This window comes from Lathyrus oleraceus, chromosome 1, assembly GCF_024323335.1.
Source record: "Lathyrus oleraceus cultivar Zhongwan6 chromosome 1, CAAS_Psat_ZW6_1.0, whole genome shotgun sequence".
NCBI lineage: Eukaryota > Viridiplantae > Streptophyta > Magnoliopsida > Fabales > Fabaceae > Lathyrus > Lathyrus oleraceus.
In genome coordinates, this window is record NC_066579.1 from 304987725 (window position 1) to 305006267 (window position 18543).

Sequence of the window (18543 nt, forward strand, 5' to 3'; positions counted from 1 at the left end):
TGTTGTAAGAAAATATGAGGGACAATAACATGCTAGTTTGTTTTTCAATTTAAGTTTCAGCGAATAGTAATTCACCTCAATAAATATTATTCCACCTAAACGATAATGAACTCTAGAATTGACTTTGACCAATGTATTTGACGTCACAGACAAACATACTCACTATGAATGTTTTTTTAAATTACTGAACTAAAATAAATTCTGAATGAAAAAAAAATTAAATCTAGTTTATTTAAGCACCCATACTATAAATATAATTTTTTATATGTTTTTTTTATCTTTTATGCATGTGCTAAATAAATTATATTTATATTTGTTATCAAGCAAATGTACCTCCTACCAAAAATTATTTCCTATTATCCTATTTATAAAAAATAAAAATAAAAAAACTTTTTTGTTATATATAACTGGACAATATATTGATTAGTAATAATATAATAATAATAATAATTCCAGCCAATCTTGACCAAAAAAAAATCCCAGCCAATCTTCATTCCTTTCCTCTGACGCAAACGCATCATCGCGACGGCGCAAACCGTTTCCGCCCCGGAGTAAGGTTCTAGTTAGGAACTCGTTTCACCTTTTACATCTCTTTTGTTTCAGGTGACCAATCGCACTCATTCTTTTACTTTTAGAGATTGCATATAAACTGTTTGACAAAATGTTCTTCATGCTTGTTTTTCACTAAATCCAAATACATACATTGCAATTTTCTTCACTATTCCGTGACCCATTGATTCTAAGTAAAACCATGGATTTGTGGTCAATGTGTTAGGAATCTACCTCTATTTTATTGGAATTTTTTATGAGCATTTTTGGAACAGTCCTTTGTTTTAACATGTTAATTACTGAGATACTGAGAGATTTACTGAATAGTGGACTCTGAGTTTGAAAGTAGAAACTTGCATCCCTAGCATGCTCCTTAATAATTGACTAGTCGCCACTGGCTTCTTGATGCTTCCATCAATAAACGTCTAGCTGTTCTTGGGTAGCAAAGTTAGTTTCATTACTCTTAACCTAGAGATGGTAAACGGACATGGGTGAGGGAATAGGGGAGGGCGCAGGCCTGAAACCTTGTCCTGCTCTGCAAATAAATGAGGCGGGTCGGGGTGGTTATATTAGAGGGTGCATGCCTAAAAAGTTTGGCCGGCCTGCAAAAAAAAGTGTGGGTAAAAAGGACATGTCTGGAGGGCCGGATCCATTTTGCCACCCCTACTCTAACCAATGAGTGTCGATTTTTCCCGTTCACGGGTTTGTATTAAGATCAATGTAGCAAAGTTCTGGAAGATTGGTTGAGTAATCAATGAATGAAGAAGGAAGGGAGCTCTGGTTTTGAATAGAAAAACAGAAGAGAATCATGAAACTTAAAAGAGAGGTGATTGATACCAGATCTGTGTGTGGAGCTCAATTTTCGTAATCTTAATCATAACAAGAATTGATTAGTACAACTATGTAATCAGCTGATTGAATGGGCTGCTCAATCAGCGATAGTAAAACAAATCAGCTTACACCAAACATACTCTGAATTAATTCACCGGCTGAACTAACTGATACTTATGTTGTCAATAGCATGCTATAGTGAAATAGTGTAGCAGTGGTAGGGCTCAGGCCGCTCGGCACGTCACTTTTGGCCTGCGAGCAACCGTCAACAATAGTGGGTGTAGCGGCTGCTATTTGTGACCCAAACTGCTATTGCAGCCGCTATAAGGGTCTTGGGGTGAAATTCCTCAAAGCCTTTTTTTTAAACCCTTGTCCTTTTTATAGGTATGAGTGCCAATTTGGACCCTTTTAAGAGTAAAATTCTGTTCTCCATTTCACTATGTTCTTCCTACTTTTGGTTCAGTTATGGTTTTCTTCTCTGTTTATCTTTTATTGCTCTGTACTTTAGGTTTAAGTAAGAAGGTCTCTTTAAATTTGTATATTTTTCTATTTTTGGAGTTTTTATGTTTACTTTGCACACTGATTTTTAGTCTATGCAATGGTGTCTATCTCTCTATAATGCTATAGCATTTTAGGGGGTCAGTGCTGTGCGGCGCTATATGTGATTAATAACATATGATATTATTAGTCTAGAAATCCAATATACAGAGGAACTGATGATCCTTACTGTGTGAAACTTTATTTGTTCCTTCTTTCGAGGAACCCTTGCACTCGTCTTGTGCTTGTAATCCTTCTTTGTTCTCTCTAATTGTTTTTTTTCTCTTTCATAGAGAGAGGCGGTATTTGTTTCTTTCATCCTAGAGAGAAAGAGAGAGGGAGAGGAAGGAATGCGCTTCTCCCATTTTTTAGTTTCTAATTTCTTCCCCTCTCAAAATACAAGGTTCCTAAAATTTGTTTTATTCCAAATATGTCATACCTTGCAGGAAGTATATTGTGGATATTTATAGGAAAAGAATGAGAACTGAAGCCTTCCGAACTGCTAACATCTATCGCCATCTTCTCAAGGCGGTCAAGAAACATATTGGGAAAGAAGAGAATAAGAGACATTTTCTAGAATATGTCACCTCCGAGTTCCACAAGAACCGAAATCTATCTGATGGTGTGGCTGTCCAACATAAAATAAAGCTTGCTCGTGATTACACTTACCTTCTTAACAACTTGCACTATCACAAGGTATTACGCAACTCTGGTTTTATTGTAATTTCCCTTCAAACATCACTTGTGTAGGCCTGTACTTTACATTATTCCAAATGGTCAAATCATAAACCTATTCAGTTTAAAACTTACTGAGATATCAACAGATTCAGTTATTGTATGTATATTGCAAAATAATAGTAAAATGTAGAAGAGGATGTAATGTGTTTTTTTTTTGCTAGTGATGAGCAATTCCATATAGCCAAACTGGATCCAAGACAGAAGGAGTCCTCTGCAGATTTTGTCTAATTAGGGATATCATTCATAGCATTTTTGTTTTGACTCATTTTATGTCGGTAGTGTAAATCATTACTAGAAAAAAAAAACACATTTTATCTGGCTGGTTTTCTGACCATGATTCATTGTCAACAATCTTGTAGGAGTTGCTTTTCTCATATAACATTGCAGTGGATAGATCAGACGAGGTTAAAAGGACTCTTGGAAAATCTGCTGCTAGTGTCGGTCTTCAGCTTCCTGAGGTTTATCGATCATAATGATTTTATGATCGGCAGTGCTTACCAAACCAGTTGATTATGGTTGATTCGAAATTTCTACTAATGAAAATGGTTTGGTAGAAAACATGAAATAAAAAGATGAGTAAGCATCAAGGAGGATGAAAAAATATATATTTTTTATGCATTAGTTCATGTTTTTTCCAATAACAAGAACTATTGTCATTGTGTATTAGATCTTTGTTTCAGGTTAATGTATTTCCATGTCTCTTCACAATGTGTTTATATAAGCGCACAGTGTGTTTTTTCAAAAGTAATTTGAGATTCTTTTACATGTGTTTGCAATGGAAATTCAGTTCTTAGTTCAACTGACTACCTTTTTCAAAACGAAACCCTTCATGAACACTAGTGCAATATTAGCGGGTAGAGATGTGAAAGATAAAAAAATGTTACTTTTGTTGTTTTAGTACCTCACTAAACAATCTTGCCCTTAAATTGTCAATTTATTATCAGGTTATTAACAACTTCACCTTATGGAAGTTATTTAATTACTCACAAAAGGAAAAATTTTGAAGTAAAAAAAAGTGCATCTAATATGTTTCTAAGGAGTAGATTATAATTTAAAAAGAAAAAAAAATATAAATTACATTTATTAAAAACAAGACAAACTAATTAGGATTTAAAAAATTTGTTTTTCACATAAGTTATATAAGGAGATGTATAAACCAATTTGAGAAATGGAGAGAATGTAACAATTTTTTATTTAAATAATCAACTTTTTCAATTTAATTTCTAAAATAACTATTATTTCAAGTTATTTATCAATATAATCATGTTTCATGCACACCTTTAAAGCACGTGTCAGTTGAACTGACGCATCCAATTCGTTTTTTAATATAGGCGTCAATATTGTTGGCGCATGCAAGTAAAGTCAATGCAATTAGCGCATACTTAATTATATCAAGTGTATGCACTATTATTGCATGTGGCACATGCTTTATATTTTATTTCATTTTTAAAATTTTATATGTTATATTTATAAATAAATAAAATAAATAGGTAAATGAAAAATAATTATTAATATTATGATATAAAGTTAAAATACATAACAATCGATAAGAAAATCAATGACCCGCCCGATTGAAACACCCCCCATGTTCCACATCCTGGTGCGTTAGTCTGCCTTCGAGGTCTCCCACGATTTTCCTGAGGTATTTGCAGTCTTTAAGTGCTGACATGATGCAATGGTGACTGGTGTGAAGGTCCGGTGGAAGGTCTAGCGATATTTGATAAACTTGTCATCATTTCTCCCCAATAGTTGGGGTGATGCCGCCAACGGCATTGCCATAATTAAGTTTGGTGCCCATGTTGTCGTAGTTGGGTCGTTGTGGTTGGGTTGTTTGTGGATGGTATGATTGCCCGAATTGGGACATTTAATCGTTTTAGAAACGAAGCAATGGTTCCTGTGGTGTAATAAAGTCAAACAATGGTTGGGTGTTGTGGCGATGAGATGTTTGAGTGTTCATAAGTGGGGGGCTATGATGGCATGAGGTTGAATCGTATGAATCATTCGGACTATAGACATATGTGATGGTTGCGTATGGTTGTTGGTGGTTAAGATTTGGTTCCTGGTTTTGAGTTTGACTGTGTGGCATGAATTGGTTGCGAGGTTGGGTGTTTGGTGGTTAGGTGTATATGGTAGGGTGATGGTGTGAGGTTGGTCGTTGGGTTTGGGTTGGTTGACATTGTTCTTGGCGGGGATTTGTTGTTGGGCGTATGATTACGAAGCTCGTTGGCGTGGATCAATCAAATACCTTGGCTCAGACACAAACTGTGGCGTTGTAACCGACCTAAACCATGTCATATAATGTTGAGTTGGTCTAGCATAAGTGTTTTGTTAAACTGATGATGACGAACAAGCTGAAGTCGATGTTGTTGACAGGAAGAAAAAGAAGACGAGTTATTGGTTGATGAAATGGTGAACGATGAAACTGTTGACCATCAACAAAATTCATTACCAGCTAGTCATGTATATTGTCCATCTCAACATATGACAAGCTTGAATTTGGGTGCAGATGAGCCTTAGTTAGATATATTTTACATTCCTTATGTGCAAATTCAAGGATCATTGAAAGAAGGAGACAAATTTCACACAAAAGAAGACTGTGTCAGAGCCATTAAAAAGTATCACATGGAATTATCAGTAGATTATAAGGTTGATCGAACTAATGCAACGAGGTATAAGATTTATTGTCGAAATGAGCTCTGTCTGTTCCGGTTGTCAGCATCTTACCGGAAGAAGAGTGATTCTTGGGAGATAGGTTATATGGGTCCAGTTCACACATGCTTAATCACGAACCCAATGCAGAACCATTGCAAACTCAACTCTCAGTTAATATGCGATGAAATTTTGTCTGTCATTAGCGATAATCTGTCGTTAAAGGTGGGTACAATAATATCGCATATTATTACACAATACAACTATACCCCATCATAGAAGAAGACATGGATAACTAGGACTAAGGCAGTTGAAAAAGTGTTTGGCAATTTGGAGGAGTCATACAAAGAACTTCCAAAATACTTGGTGGCACTTAAGCATTATGCTTCAGGGACTATTGTTAATTTGAAAGTGTTGTCGGCGTATACCCTAGACGGAACTTGTGTTAGTGGTAATGACATATTCCACCGACTCTTCTAGGCATATCAACCATGCATCAAAGGTTTTTCTTTCTGTAAAACTATTATACAAATTGATGATACATGGTTGTATGGGAAATATAAAGGAATGCTACTGGTGGCAGTGGTACAAGATGGTAAGAACAACATTTTTCCAATCGCCTTTGCATTAGTTGAAGGGGAGACTGCTGGGGGATGGAGTGTTTTGCTAAAAAATCTCTGATTGCACGTTGCCCCTCAGCCTAACTTTTGTTTGATCTCAAACATACACCCATCAATTGTGAGTGTCTATAAAAACATTGATAATGGCTGACAGGATCCTCCTTCGATGCATGTCTACTACATTAGACATATCGCTCAAAATTTCATGCGGGAGATCAAAGACAAAACGTTGCGGAAGAAGGTTGTCAACATAGGGTATGCATTAACAGAACCTTCTTTCAAACACTACCGCTGAGACATCAGATTGTCAAACGCAGATGCAGTAAGGTGGATCGACAATATTCCATTGGAGAATTGGACTAGGGCATACGACAACCGTCAATAATGGGGCCGCATGATCACAAATCTTGTGGAATCAATGAACTTTGTCTTCAAAGGCATCTGAAACCTATCGATAACCGTTTTAGTGCAAGCAACCTATTTTAGGCTAGGGGCAATGTTTGAGATCAGACGTTCCAAATGGAGTTCAGTGTTACAATCTGGGCAGTTGTTTAGTGATGCTTCAATGAAATTCATTAAAGATGAAGCTGCCAAAGCTAACACACATGTGGTCATTGTGTTTGACCGTACTAAAGGTTGGTACAGTGTTGCTAAGTCAATGGATCACAATGAATGCATGTCGAGGGGACACTATCGAGTGGAACTAGATAGAGGTTGGTGCGACTGTGGAAAGTTCCAAGCCTTTCGTATGCCCTGCTCCCATGTCATAGCGGCATGTTCAAAGGTTCGACAAGATCCTTCCAACTTACTATCCGACTTTACAAAATCATAAATCTTTGCAATTTTTACAAATTAGCTTTTCGGTGGTAGCAAAAGAGGATTATTACCTGCATATCAAGAGGACATTCTCTGCCACAATGAAATAATGTGAAGAAAGATAAAAAAAAGTCGCTCAAATAGCACCCGTATTCGAATTGAAATGGTTACGGCGAACAAAATGGTTAGATTATATAGTTCATGTCGCCAGCTCGGTCATAATCGTACAAACTATCCCAATGTTGGACCAAGCACAACAACATAATTTTAATTGTTACTCTTTTATTTTATATTTAAAACAACATTCATTTCATATGATAAGCAGAACAAATACAATAATTAAACAACAACATAAGCAACTACAACAAATAAAATAACATCACAAACAAATACAACACATAAACAACATAACTATGCGATTACAACCATCAAAACAATTTTGTGAGAAGTATACATCATCATGTGAACGTCTCTGTTAGTTTTAACATTGAGTCAGAAACGAACTTCTCCATTTTTGTTGAACGTCGTATCAAGCCATTGAATTCTTCTGATCCTTTCACCATCTACAATTTCTCCACCTAACCAACGGTTCAAGGTCCTGTTAAGATGTTCGAACGTATCTACATTCCAAAGTCGGATCTTCATCGGGGACTGCACTACATTTCTCTTGTGAATAGAAGGACACAAGTATGAATATGAATATATTTTAAAGAAAAATGGAAGGAGAATGAAGGAAAATGGAATGAGATAGTAAGAAGATATGTGAAAAATTATGGGACGGTAATGTTGTGTATTTATAGATGGAGTGGTGAAGCAGTAATCACATGCATTGGCGCACACATAGAGTGGACTATGCATGCGCCATTGCATGTGGCGCCTACACATGCATGTGCTACTCCTAGTGACGCCATAGCCATGGATGCGCCAGTACATGTGACGTCAATGAATAACATTTTCATTGGATGCGCCAATGCACCTGACACCTATGTTAGATGTTTCTGAAAAAATAATTATTTTAATAAATATTATTAAATAATAATAATTTTAGAATTTTAATTTAAAAACTAGGTTATTTTAAAAGAAAATCATAATGTAAACTAAATGTATTTTTATTTAATTTCACTTTAAAAAAATAATAGTTTTTTTTAATTTGAGAAAAAATACGTTGTTTTGCTTATATTTTAAGGAAGATGAAGTACATATTTTCAAGTTGTTATTATAAGTTGAGCTTACGAAGATAACCTAAAAATATCAAATTTAGATTTCTAATCAACTTGAGAGATTAATCTATATAATTATGCTTAGAAGATATACGGTTTACCCTATAAAAGTTATTATATGTTACTTATTAAACTTGTTTAGTGTCAAGACCTGATGTTTGGATTCGTTAAGTTTACATCCATTGTAGTGATTAATCCAAGCTAAAGTATGAACTAACTCATAAAGAAATATTGATAAGCATGAATCATGAAATAATATATACCAACAATCAAATCTTATTTCATCAACTAACTCATAAAGAAATATTGATAAGCATGAATCATGAAATAATATATAACAACAATCAAATCTTATTTCATCAAGTGAGATCGGTGGTATAGATCAAATTTTACTATAATGTTTTATTTATAACTACGTTTTTATTTAATTCGTTAATCTCAGTATCTTTTTTAATAATTTTTTTAGGTCTCCCTCCATCATTAGCCGTTTTACTTCTTTTATTATAATCTACTCACCTTATCACACAATCTATAGGTCTTCTCTCTACATGCCCAAACTACCTAAATTTGTTTCCACCATCTTTTTTTACTATAGGTGTTAACCCAAAACTATCTATAATATTGTCGTTTGAAATCTTATCTTGTCTTGTCTCAACACACATCCAACACAATTAATATCATGATCTCTATTACGCTAACTTTATTCTCGTGTTAATTTTTAACCGCCTAACATTCTATTATGTACAATATTGTAGGCCTTATCGTAGTATGATAAAAAAGTTCATTTACCTTGAGTGGTACATTTGTGTCATATAAAACCCCTGAGGCACTCCTTCATTTCAGCCACTCAACTTGAATTTGATGGTTTACATCTCCTTCTATTTCTCCATCGTTTTGTGTTACGGGCCCAAGATATTTAAATCGCGCAATTTGCAGAATGATATGATCTCCAACTTTCACTTTTATATTAGAAATAATTCTCTTTTCGCTGAACTTACATTCCATACACCTCGTCTTACTTCTGCTTAGGAGAAAGCTATGTGTTTCTAAGACTCATCTCCAAGACTTCAATCTCTCATTTAAATCATCCTTCGACTCTCCAAGTAGGACTATATCATCTACAAAAAATATGCATCTCGATGTTAGCTCCTGGATGTATTCTGTGAGTACATCCAAAATTAATGTAAAAAGGTGGGGTTTAAGGTTGAACCTTGATACAATTCAATTGCAATGGAGAAATTGTTCGTCTCTCCACCCTGAGTTTACGCATTAGTCGATACCCCATCATATATATCTTAGATGACTCGAATATATGCACTTCCTAACTCATTTCTTCTCTAGGGCTTCACACAAAATCTCTTTAGGCACTATATTATACGCATTCTCCAAGTCAATGAAAACTAAGGGCAATTCTTGTTAGTCCATCCGATATTGCTCCATCACACGCTGTAGTAGATAGATCGCTTCCATGGTCGAACTCTGAGGCATAAAACCAAATTGATTCTCAATGACTTGAGTCTCTTTTCTTAGTCTCCATTGAATCACTTTTCCCATAACTTTATGGTTGTTGGAACAATTAGGGTTTTTCAAGAAGAGTGGAGAAAAAGAGAGAGAGAGAGAGAGAGAGAGAGAGAGAGAGAGAGAGAGAGAGAGAGAGAGAGAGAGAGAAACTATATTTTAAAAAGGGGAATTGATTAAAGTGAATTTTGTTTCTTGATTTACAACGTCACCTGTATATATAGGAAACAAACACAATTTAGAAACTGCATTATTCGACTTTGTCGAATACTTACTTTACATACTTCGACACACATGTTGTATTCAACTTTGTCGAATACATCTGGCCTACCAAAAAAAAAGAATTACATCTTCTAACACACCTCCTAATTCATGTTTTCAAGGCTTCTTATTCCGATGCTTTTCTTCAACTCATCAAACTTGACTTTCTTCAAAGGTTTTGTGAGTATATCAACTAGTTGTCATTCTGACTTGCAATGCTCAAGTTCAAGTTTTCATTTATTTACATGATCCCTAAGGAAATGACACCTTCCCTTTATGTGCTTACATCGAACGTGACACATATGATGATTTTCCAGGTCAATGGTTGACTTGTTATCGACAAACAACTTTATTTTCTTAGGTTCCATGATCTTGATCTCTTCGACCAACATCTCTATACATGGTGTTTGACATCCAACATATGATGCAGCCACATACTTAGCTTCACAAGATGACAAAAACATTATGCTTTGTCTTCTTGAGCTCGAAGAGATTGGAGCACCTCAAATCATGAATATGTAGTCTACCATACTCTTCTTCTCATCTTGATCTCCACTGAAGTTTGAGTCAGTTTAACCATGTACTTATGTATTTGTGCTAGTTTTCGGCCTTGGCATTAACGCACCATGATCAGTTGTGCCCTTAATGCATCTCAATACTCTCTTAACTGCAATGAGATGACATTCTCGTGGTTTTTCCATGAATCTTCTCAACAACCTGACACTTTGACAAATATATATCCCTGAGTCCAATTCCACCATTTGCTCTCTTCCACTAGAACATGTCTACTAATAACTAGTTTATTATCATTTGGTGAATACAACTTGTATGCACCATTTGAATGATAACATATGAGCATCATGGCCTGACTTCAATCATATAACTTATTCCTCAATTGCTCAGGTACATGCCCAAAACACATTGATCCAATTACTCTAAGATGACTAACATTTGGCTTCAGTCATGTCCAACCCCCATAAGGTGTCTTCTCGAATATCTTCTTCGTTGGACATATGTTTAGAATGTATATGGTTGTCAAAGCTTCTTCACCCTAAAATCTCTTTGGCATTTCTTTAGATTTCAACATACTTCTGGTCATGTTCAATATACTTATATTTCTCCTCTCAGATATACCATTGTGTTAAGGTGTATAGGGTGTAATAACTTCATGCTCTATACCTTCCTCATTGAAAAATCTTGCAAATTATCTAGAGGTGCATTCACCTCCACCATCAGTTCTAAATTTCTTTAACTCGTATCCACTTTTTTCTCGACATGCAACTTAAACTTATTGAACTGTGCGAATACCTCTCTCTTCTTTTCAATAAGGTAAATCCATATATATATATATATATATATATATATATATATGGTGAATTCATCTATGAAAGTTAGGAAATAGCAATTACCTCCATTTGACCTTACTTCAAAAGGTTCACACACGTTAGAGTGAACAAGCTCCAGCTTTTCTCTCGACCGCATGGACAAGTCATGATTGAATGTTTTCTCAGCCTGCTTTGCTTTGCAGAATTTCTCATACACCTGATTTGGTTCCTTCACTTGAGGTAACTCATACACCATCTTCTTCTGGTTGAGCATACATAGACCTCTAAAGTTTAGGTATACGTACTTGTGATGTCATAGCCAGTTCTTGTCTTCAACAACAGTTAAATCAAGACATTGATGATCAATTGTGTTGATCTCTACTTTGAAGATTTTGTTATCTGTCAATGGTGCCTTCAGAACCATCATTCCTTCACCATTATACACCTTCACCGGATTTTATTCCAACTTCATGTTATACCCTTTTGCAAGTAATCGACCGATGCTTATCAGATTACTTGTCATCCAAGGTACATACAATACGTCTATAATACTGGCCCCCTTACCATCTTTTCTCACCACAATTATGTTTCCTTTTCCACTTGATGTGACATGCCTGCCATCTGCAAACCTGATCACTTTCTTGATTGATTCATCTAACTTGGTGAACCAATTTTTATTACCTGTCATATGATTATTGCATCCTAAATCCAGGTATCACATATTGGTTTGTTCATTATTCGAATGAGTATTTTCCATGAGTTGCATATCATCAGAGCCGCTTTCTCCAGCATGTGCATATTGCACTTTGTCATTATCTTTTGCTCTTGACTCATTCTTTCTTCGACAATCTCGAGCATAATGACCAAATCCTTGACAATTGTAACACTGCAACTCCTTCATGTCAACTTTCTTTCCCGAATACTTGTTGCCCATGACTTTATTGGTTGAATCAGAGTGATTCTTTAAATTCTTGCTTGACTTCTCATCATCTGCAGAATTATTTCTTTGCTTTGCCTTTCTTTTCCAGCTTTCTTGATGAATCTTGCTTGTAATGCATGTTCATCCACCTATTCTCTTTCTGAGTTCCTTTGCTTCAACCTCATCTCATGAGCCTCTAATGAAGCTTGAAGTTCTTCTAACTTCATCTTAGCTAGGCTCTTGGACTCTTCAATAGACATTACAATATAATCAAAATTTACAGTCATAGGTTTCAGCACTTTCCCAATCTTCTACAAATCATTGATTGATTCATCACACGCCTTCATTTGGTTCGTGAGTAACACTAATCTTGAGAAGAAATCAACAATTGGTTCATCTTCTTTCATTTTTGTTATCTCAAACTTCTTTCTCAACTCAACAATTTTACCCTCTTTAGTTTTTCATCTCCGCCGAACAAGTTCTTTAAATTGTCTCACACTCCTTTGGACGTTTCTTCTTCAATGATACTCTCAAACACGTTAGGATCTACACATTGATGAATCAAGAAAAGAGTTTTTATGTATTTCTTCCTTTGTTCCATGTGTGTTGCCTTCTGAACATCATATGCATTCGCTTCCAATGCAGATACTCCATCATTCACAATTTCAACCATATCTTGAAATCTAAAGATGACTTTCATTTGCTGTAGCGGGGTTTTCGTTACTTTTAGGTTTATTGACTAAACCAAAAGTCAACATACAATTCGAGTCGCCACCGCACTTTTATTTGTCCAAAGGAAATGCTAAAAAGCGAACAAAAGCCAAGTAAGAAGTTTTTCAAATCAAAAACTAATAAAAATGTCAGAGATCTAGGTAAGGGGGTTGGTTATGAAATGGGAATGTTTTACGCACCCAAAACATCCTTAGTACTCTAAGGAACCCTTTTCGCAAATATGTGTTATAGGTTGGTATTTGTGAAAAGATTTGTGCAAAAAGATTGGAGGGATGAAAAGAGAATAGATTATATTTACAAATTTTGTTGTTTGAATGGATGAATCCATTACCTACGTACCATCACAAAGGAGGATCAAAACCTCGTAGTTCGTGGTAAAAATTCCAAAGATTGGTGAATTGATTTTTATCAAAAGCCTTAAGGTCTTTTGTTATCAAAGAGAGAAAACTCAACCTAAACCAACAATCCACCATGTGAGGAAGGCTTCAACGTGCTAGTGAGTGGTTAACCCTATAATAAGCATGGAAGGCTTACAATCCAACCACTAAGGATGAAATGAGACTTACATCAACCACTATGATAACTCAAACCTATGACTAATGTTTTGGAAAAGATTTTAACAAGTGGCCATTGGAACCACAAAACAACATGAAATGGGTTATATTTACAAGTTAGGTTTATTTACAAAATGAGGTCAAAGTTGGATTAAAGTTTATTTACAATGAGTATTTATGAAACTGGTTTTGAAAACTCAAAGGCTTAAGGCCTAGGTTTCTAATTTGAAATAAAGTCAAAGTTTTGAAAATGATTTTTGGCTTGGTTAGAGGGGGGAGAAGAGAGAATGGCTATTTCTAAAGCATACAAAGATAAGAGAGGAAAGATTACCCTTGGAGTTCCTTTTCTTGGAGTCATAGAGATGACTCAAGATGCTCATTTCCTTTGGATTTAGCACACAAAACAAGCAATCAATAATTTGAATTCAAGCTCCTAGGATCTCCATTTGGTTTGTCTCTTAACTTGGCTACTCATGACAATGGTCCTCTCTTCACAATCTTAAGATGAGGTTCCTATCACACAAAAGCACACATCGAAAAGCTCATAACATAATAAAGGGAATAGACAAAGAATAAGTTTGAGGAGAAGTCCTTTGAGGTCAACTTTGAATTTTAGCATTCTAAAGGCATGAGGCCTAGTTGCTCTTCAATACATTTTGCATTCTAAAGGCATGAGGCCTAGTTGCTCTTGAACTCCTTTAAGCATGGGTGAATCCTAATTCTAAGTCCTCTCTCCTCTTTGTATTTTTTGTTCACATCAAAACAAACACAAAAACAACACAAAATAGCAATATATTTATATACAATAATGGGCTCAAATGAGCAAAAGAAAAATGACATAAACATAAAATATGTGCTCAAGTGAGCAAAGATGAAAATCAAGATGAATAATGAGCAAGAAATAAATGACATTAAAAGTAAATGACAAGGAATTAAAAGCTCAAATTAAACTTAGTAGTTAGTAGAGTTATGTTAGCTTGTCATAAGACAATGTAGTGCTATGTTAAGCAATCGTAAGTGGACTAATGTAGTAGCCACACCTATCTGAGGTCGGTCAATAAGAATATAGGCAAAGAACACAAGTTAGAGGTCATGACTAGTAAGCCAAGCTCCATAAACTTGCCATGCCAAACAAAAGGGGAAGGGCCTTGTATTGACTTTTGGTTATTTGCTTGACCAAGAAGTAACCTATCTTTGACACAAAATAACTCACTTGATCATGGATCAAGTTGAATTTGGTTTGGACCAAAGAAGGTTAAACTTCCATTTGTCAAGACCAACCTTAAGACTTTAACTCATTGGCCATTGAGGGGAAGAAAGGGATGAAGATGAAAGGGAGGGGGTAAGAAGTCAACAACAAATCCCAATTGATCAAGGGATAACTCATCCTTGATCAAATTCATTCATCTTTCTAGGTGATGATCCTTAAGGATTTTCAAACCACAAGATCCAATGAATTTGATCAAAGTTGAATCAATTTAACCTTGATCAACACCAAACAGAAGAAGAATCAATATAACAAGTCAAGAAGTCAGTAATATTTTTTTGTATTTTTTTGAATTAAAAGAAAATACAAATAAAAAATAAACAAACAAAGTTGAACCTCAAATTCAATTCAAAGCAACTTCAAAAAGTCCAATTAAATTTTCATAGGTTCAACATAGTCAAACAAACTTTGACTAATTTTCTCACAAATTTTTAAGTCAGAAAGTAATTAAAATCAATTAAAAACAACCAAAAATAGCATAATATGAATTAAAATCTCAAATAATCTCAAAACAAACAAGAAATTGTTTAGACTATTTTTCATTGACTTATCATGATCCATAGATGCTATGAAAATATTTTTGTATTTTTTAAAAGTCAGAAAGTATTTTAAAATGAATTAAAATCATTTAAAACCAAATAATTCATGAAAAATATCAAATGAAGTCACAAAAATAATTAAAAATCATAATATGAAACTAGATTTTTCAAGAAAAATTTCAAAGTTGGTCTCATATTTTTCTGACTTCATATGAATTTTTAATGAATTATTGAAAATAGAATGAATTACAGAAAATAAAAGGAAAATGAAATAAAACCAAAAATGTTGAGCCACCGGATCCAATTCATTAATTGACGTGGCACACTGCACGACTTGGATCTGATGATGCAAGTATGAGGACTTCAGAGAACCACAAAAACACAAGCAAACTACATTGAATTATGAGTTTCAAATCCAAACAGTTTGAGTTTATACCTTCAAAATGGTGAACTTCTGGCCACGAATTCTTTAAGCTCTTTGCTCCTCTTTGATCTCTGAGTGTAGGGAAGATGATTGACTAAGGAATCTAGCTTTGAAACTCAGCTAATGTTACTGAATTTCAAGCTCGAAAATCTAAAAAAAATGGTGAATGATTCCTTTGGTGAGGGTGTGGTTTCAGTGCAGTAGCATATGGGATCTCCAAAAGGTTGTGAAATAAAGGAGAAGAAGCCTCTATTTATAGGTAAATGGATCTGAATTCACACTTTACTCATGTGCATGGGATTTGAAAATTTGAGTGCATGGGCCTTTATGGACGTATGAGAGGCCCATGAATGGCTGAAGAAGCTTGCTGAGATCATAAGGAAGGCATGTGGTCGTGCACTTGGAGTGAAGAATGCTTGCATTTCAAGTTTTAACATAAAATATCAAAATTGCACATAAATGAAAAGAAATTCGAATCTCCCAAATGGTAGATCCAAATGACCATTGTGAGTAATGGTTGGAAAGCTTTTGAAATAAGGAACAAAAGTCATGTTGGGCAAAAAAATCATTTGGCATGTGAAAATTGATCAAAACTGGCTTGGAAAGTTCAAGTGTAAAACATGTTCAAATCATTTTGAAAAAATTAACCAAAAGTAAGCTTAATCAAACCCCTTTGTCCTCATGATACAAGCTTCAAATGAGAACGTCTCCAACATCTAAGTTGTATATATTTTCAATATAGTCAATTTAGACTCAAATTTTGAATCATTTGGATTTTCTATGACAAAGTTATGGGAATTTGAAGTTGGGTACTTTTTCAAATTTAATGAATTGGGTCCAAGATGACCTATAATGTTTTGCAATATAACATGTGTTTCATTTAGGATTATTAAGTTTTGTCCAACATAACATTTGAAGTAGACATCTCAAGCTTTCCAATGCCTTTGGTCCCACATCAAAATCATAAAAATTGAGAAAGTTGTGCCCTTGGAAAGTTGACCCAAAATTAGGGTTTCAGTCAAAATGACCTATAATGTTTTGAAATGAATTATGACCTTACAATATTCAAATGGATTTTTTATGAATATAAAAGTTGTTTATATGGTTCTTAGGAACATGTTTTATTTTTAGGTCATCTTCATTTGACAAAGACATCAAAAGTTATAGCTTATTGAACCTCAACTTAGTCAGATGACTTGACTGATCAACTTTTCAAAGTCAAACTTCCAATCTTGATGAATAAATGATTGAGGGGCATCAAATAGGCTCATATATGCATAAAATTATAAATGAAAGAACTTCCCTTGATTAAATTTGATCAGAGGTTGAGATTGTTTCATGGGCAAGGCACAACCAAAGCACAATGAAATTAGGGTTTCCTTGGGAAACAATCTTCAAGCCCTTTGGGTTATCTTGATCAAATTGGCAAATTGAGATACTTTGGAGACATATATGATGATTAGGAACTTTGTGGACCATTGTCATGCTTTTTCTCATCTTCATCTAGCCATTGCATTGGGCTTAGGAGCCTCCTAGGAGCATTGTGGAGCACATGATCACTTGAGCTTCAAAACAAAAAGAGTTAGTGACATATTTTTGTGATTTTGGTTAGTAATAAAATAAGAAATTCAATAATATACAATACAAGCATGCTTGGTGATCTCAAATCACTCAAACAAGTCCCAACCCTAGGGTTAAGGAGCAATAACATGTGCAATAACATGATGTCATAAGGGATCTTAGGGTAAAAATTAGGGTATTACAGATGCCCCTATTTAAGGTCGTTCTAGCCGGAGATATGAAGGTTAAAATCTTCGTCTCGACGAGATAGAATAAGCTTAAATAATAGCAAAGAGACGAATTTTGGTCCCTAAGAGACCTCATGATGCAAATGTATGTATGCAAAAATAAAATCTTCATGGTGAATAATTACCACAAAGGAAAAGAAATCGGGAGAAACTGAAGATCCATAGGAGTAACACACTCACTAGGGAGACAGAGACTCTGGGGTAAATAAGGTAAAAATGCGTGAGCAGGCCACGTCTTGAAAAACTTGTTGGGAGACACTAAGGGATTCCACGAAAGTAAATCGATGGAAAGAATCGAGCTAACGCAAAGATGCATGTGTTGGGGAATATGCTAATACATCAAAACTATCCGCAAAGGATACATCGGATAAAAAATCCGGACTCAGACGGGGATGTCCATAAAGGACTCAGCTGAGGAAGAAACAACGAGATATTACCGGTTACTGGGTAATAAACTCAAAGAGAGACATGTCATCAAAACACCGGTTACTGGGTGAGAGAACAACATGCTCAGGGAGAAAGAATATCTAAGACCGGTATAAGGGTGAAAGATATCAATCATCAAAAACATTTGAGGAGGACCCAAAAGGCACATCTCAACTCAGGAAAATCTGACTCCATAGGGGACAAAAAGTCATAATAGGGAGCAGAAGGGAGGAACACCAGTGATACCGGTTACTGGGTATATAATAGGTGACCAACCAGGCGTGAATTGGGAACATATCCAAGACACTCATCATCTGAAAGGAGGGCTGAAAAAGCAAACTCGACTTACAGGATGGATATTCGATTCCACAAGGAAATACGAATCTTACTCGACTGGGGAAGAAAAAGACTTCGACTGAAGAGCGCATGAGATATATTATCTACTACCGTTATATGGGTAAGAAACGTAGATAACATACTCGCATGGAAGATTATCCTTAACCGATTACTGGGTTAATAAAGGATAAATCGATTGAAAAGAAAGGACATCGGGATACCAGTTATTGGGTATAAAATGATGACTAATCAAAAGGAGAAACAATCATCACCAAACAAGGGTAAATGAAAGATGACTCGCTAGGGATAAATTGCCTGACAGAAGCAATTATCCAAGAGATATATCACCGGTAACTGGGTGGTATATTCAAAAATGAAGGAATATCAATACCTATTACTGGGTAAAGATAACCAACAAAGAGGGGATTACATCTACTAGTTACTGGGTAGAAAACCACAGAAATAGGACTTACA

General features: G+C 35.1%; 1 protein-coding gene across 1 annotated transcript; it reads left to right on the forward strand.

Moving 5' to 3' along the window:
* The first annotated feature begins 429 nt into the window (after positions 1-429).
* On the forward strand, positions 430-3418 carry LOC127131975 (uncharacterized). Its single transcript, XM_051060848.1, has 3 exons — positions 430-603; positions 2364-2613; positions 3015-3418. Exons 2-3 carry the CDS (start codon positions 2395-2397, stop codon positions 3126-3128), a joined length of 333 nt encoding a protein of 110 aa, XP_050916805.1. The 5' UTR covers positions 430-603; positions 2364-2394; the 3' UTR covers positions 3129-3418.
* The last annotated feature ends 15125 nt before the right edge of the window (positions 3419-18543 follow it).

Coding starts and splice junctions, on each gene's coding strand:
- LOC127131975 (XM_051060848.1), top strand. CDS start 2,395: ATGAGAACTGAAGCCTTCCGAACTGCTAACATCTATCGCCATCTTCTC. Junction 2,614..3,014: donor ACAACTTGCACTATCACAAG/GTATTACGCAAC, acceptor ACAATCTTGTAG/GAGTTGCTTTTCTCATATAA.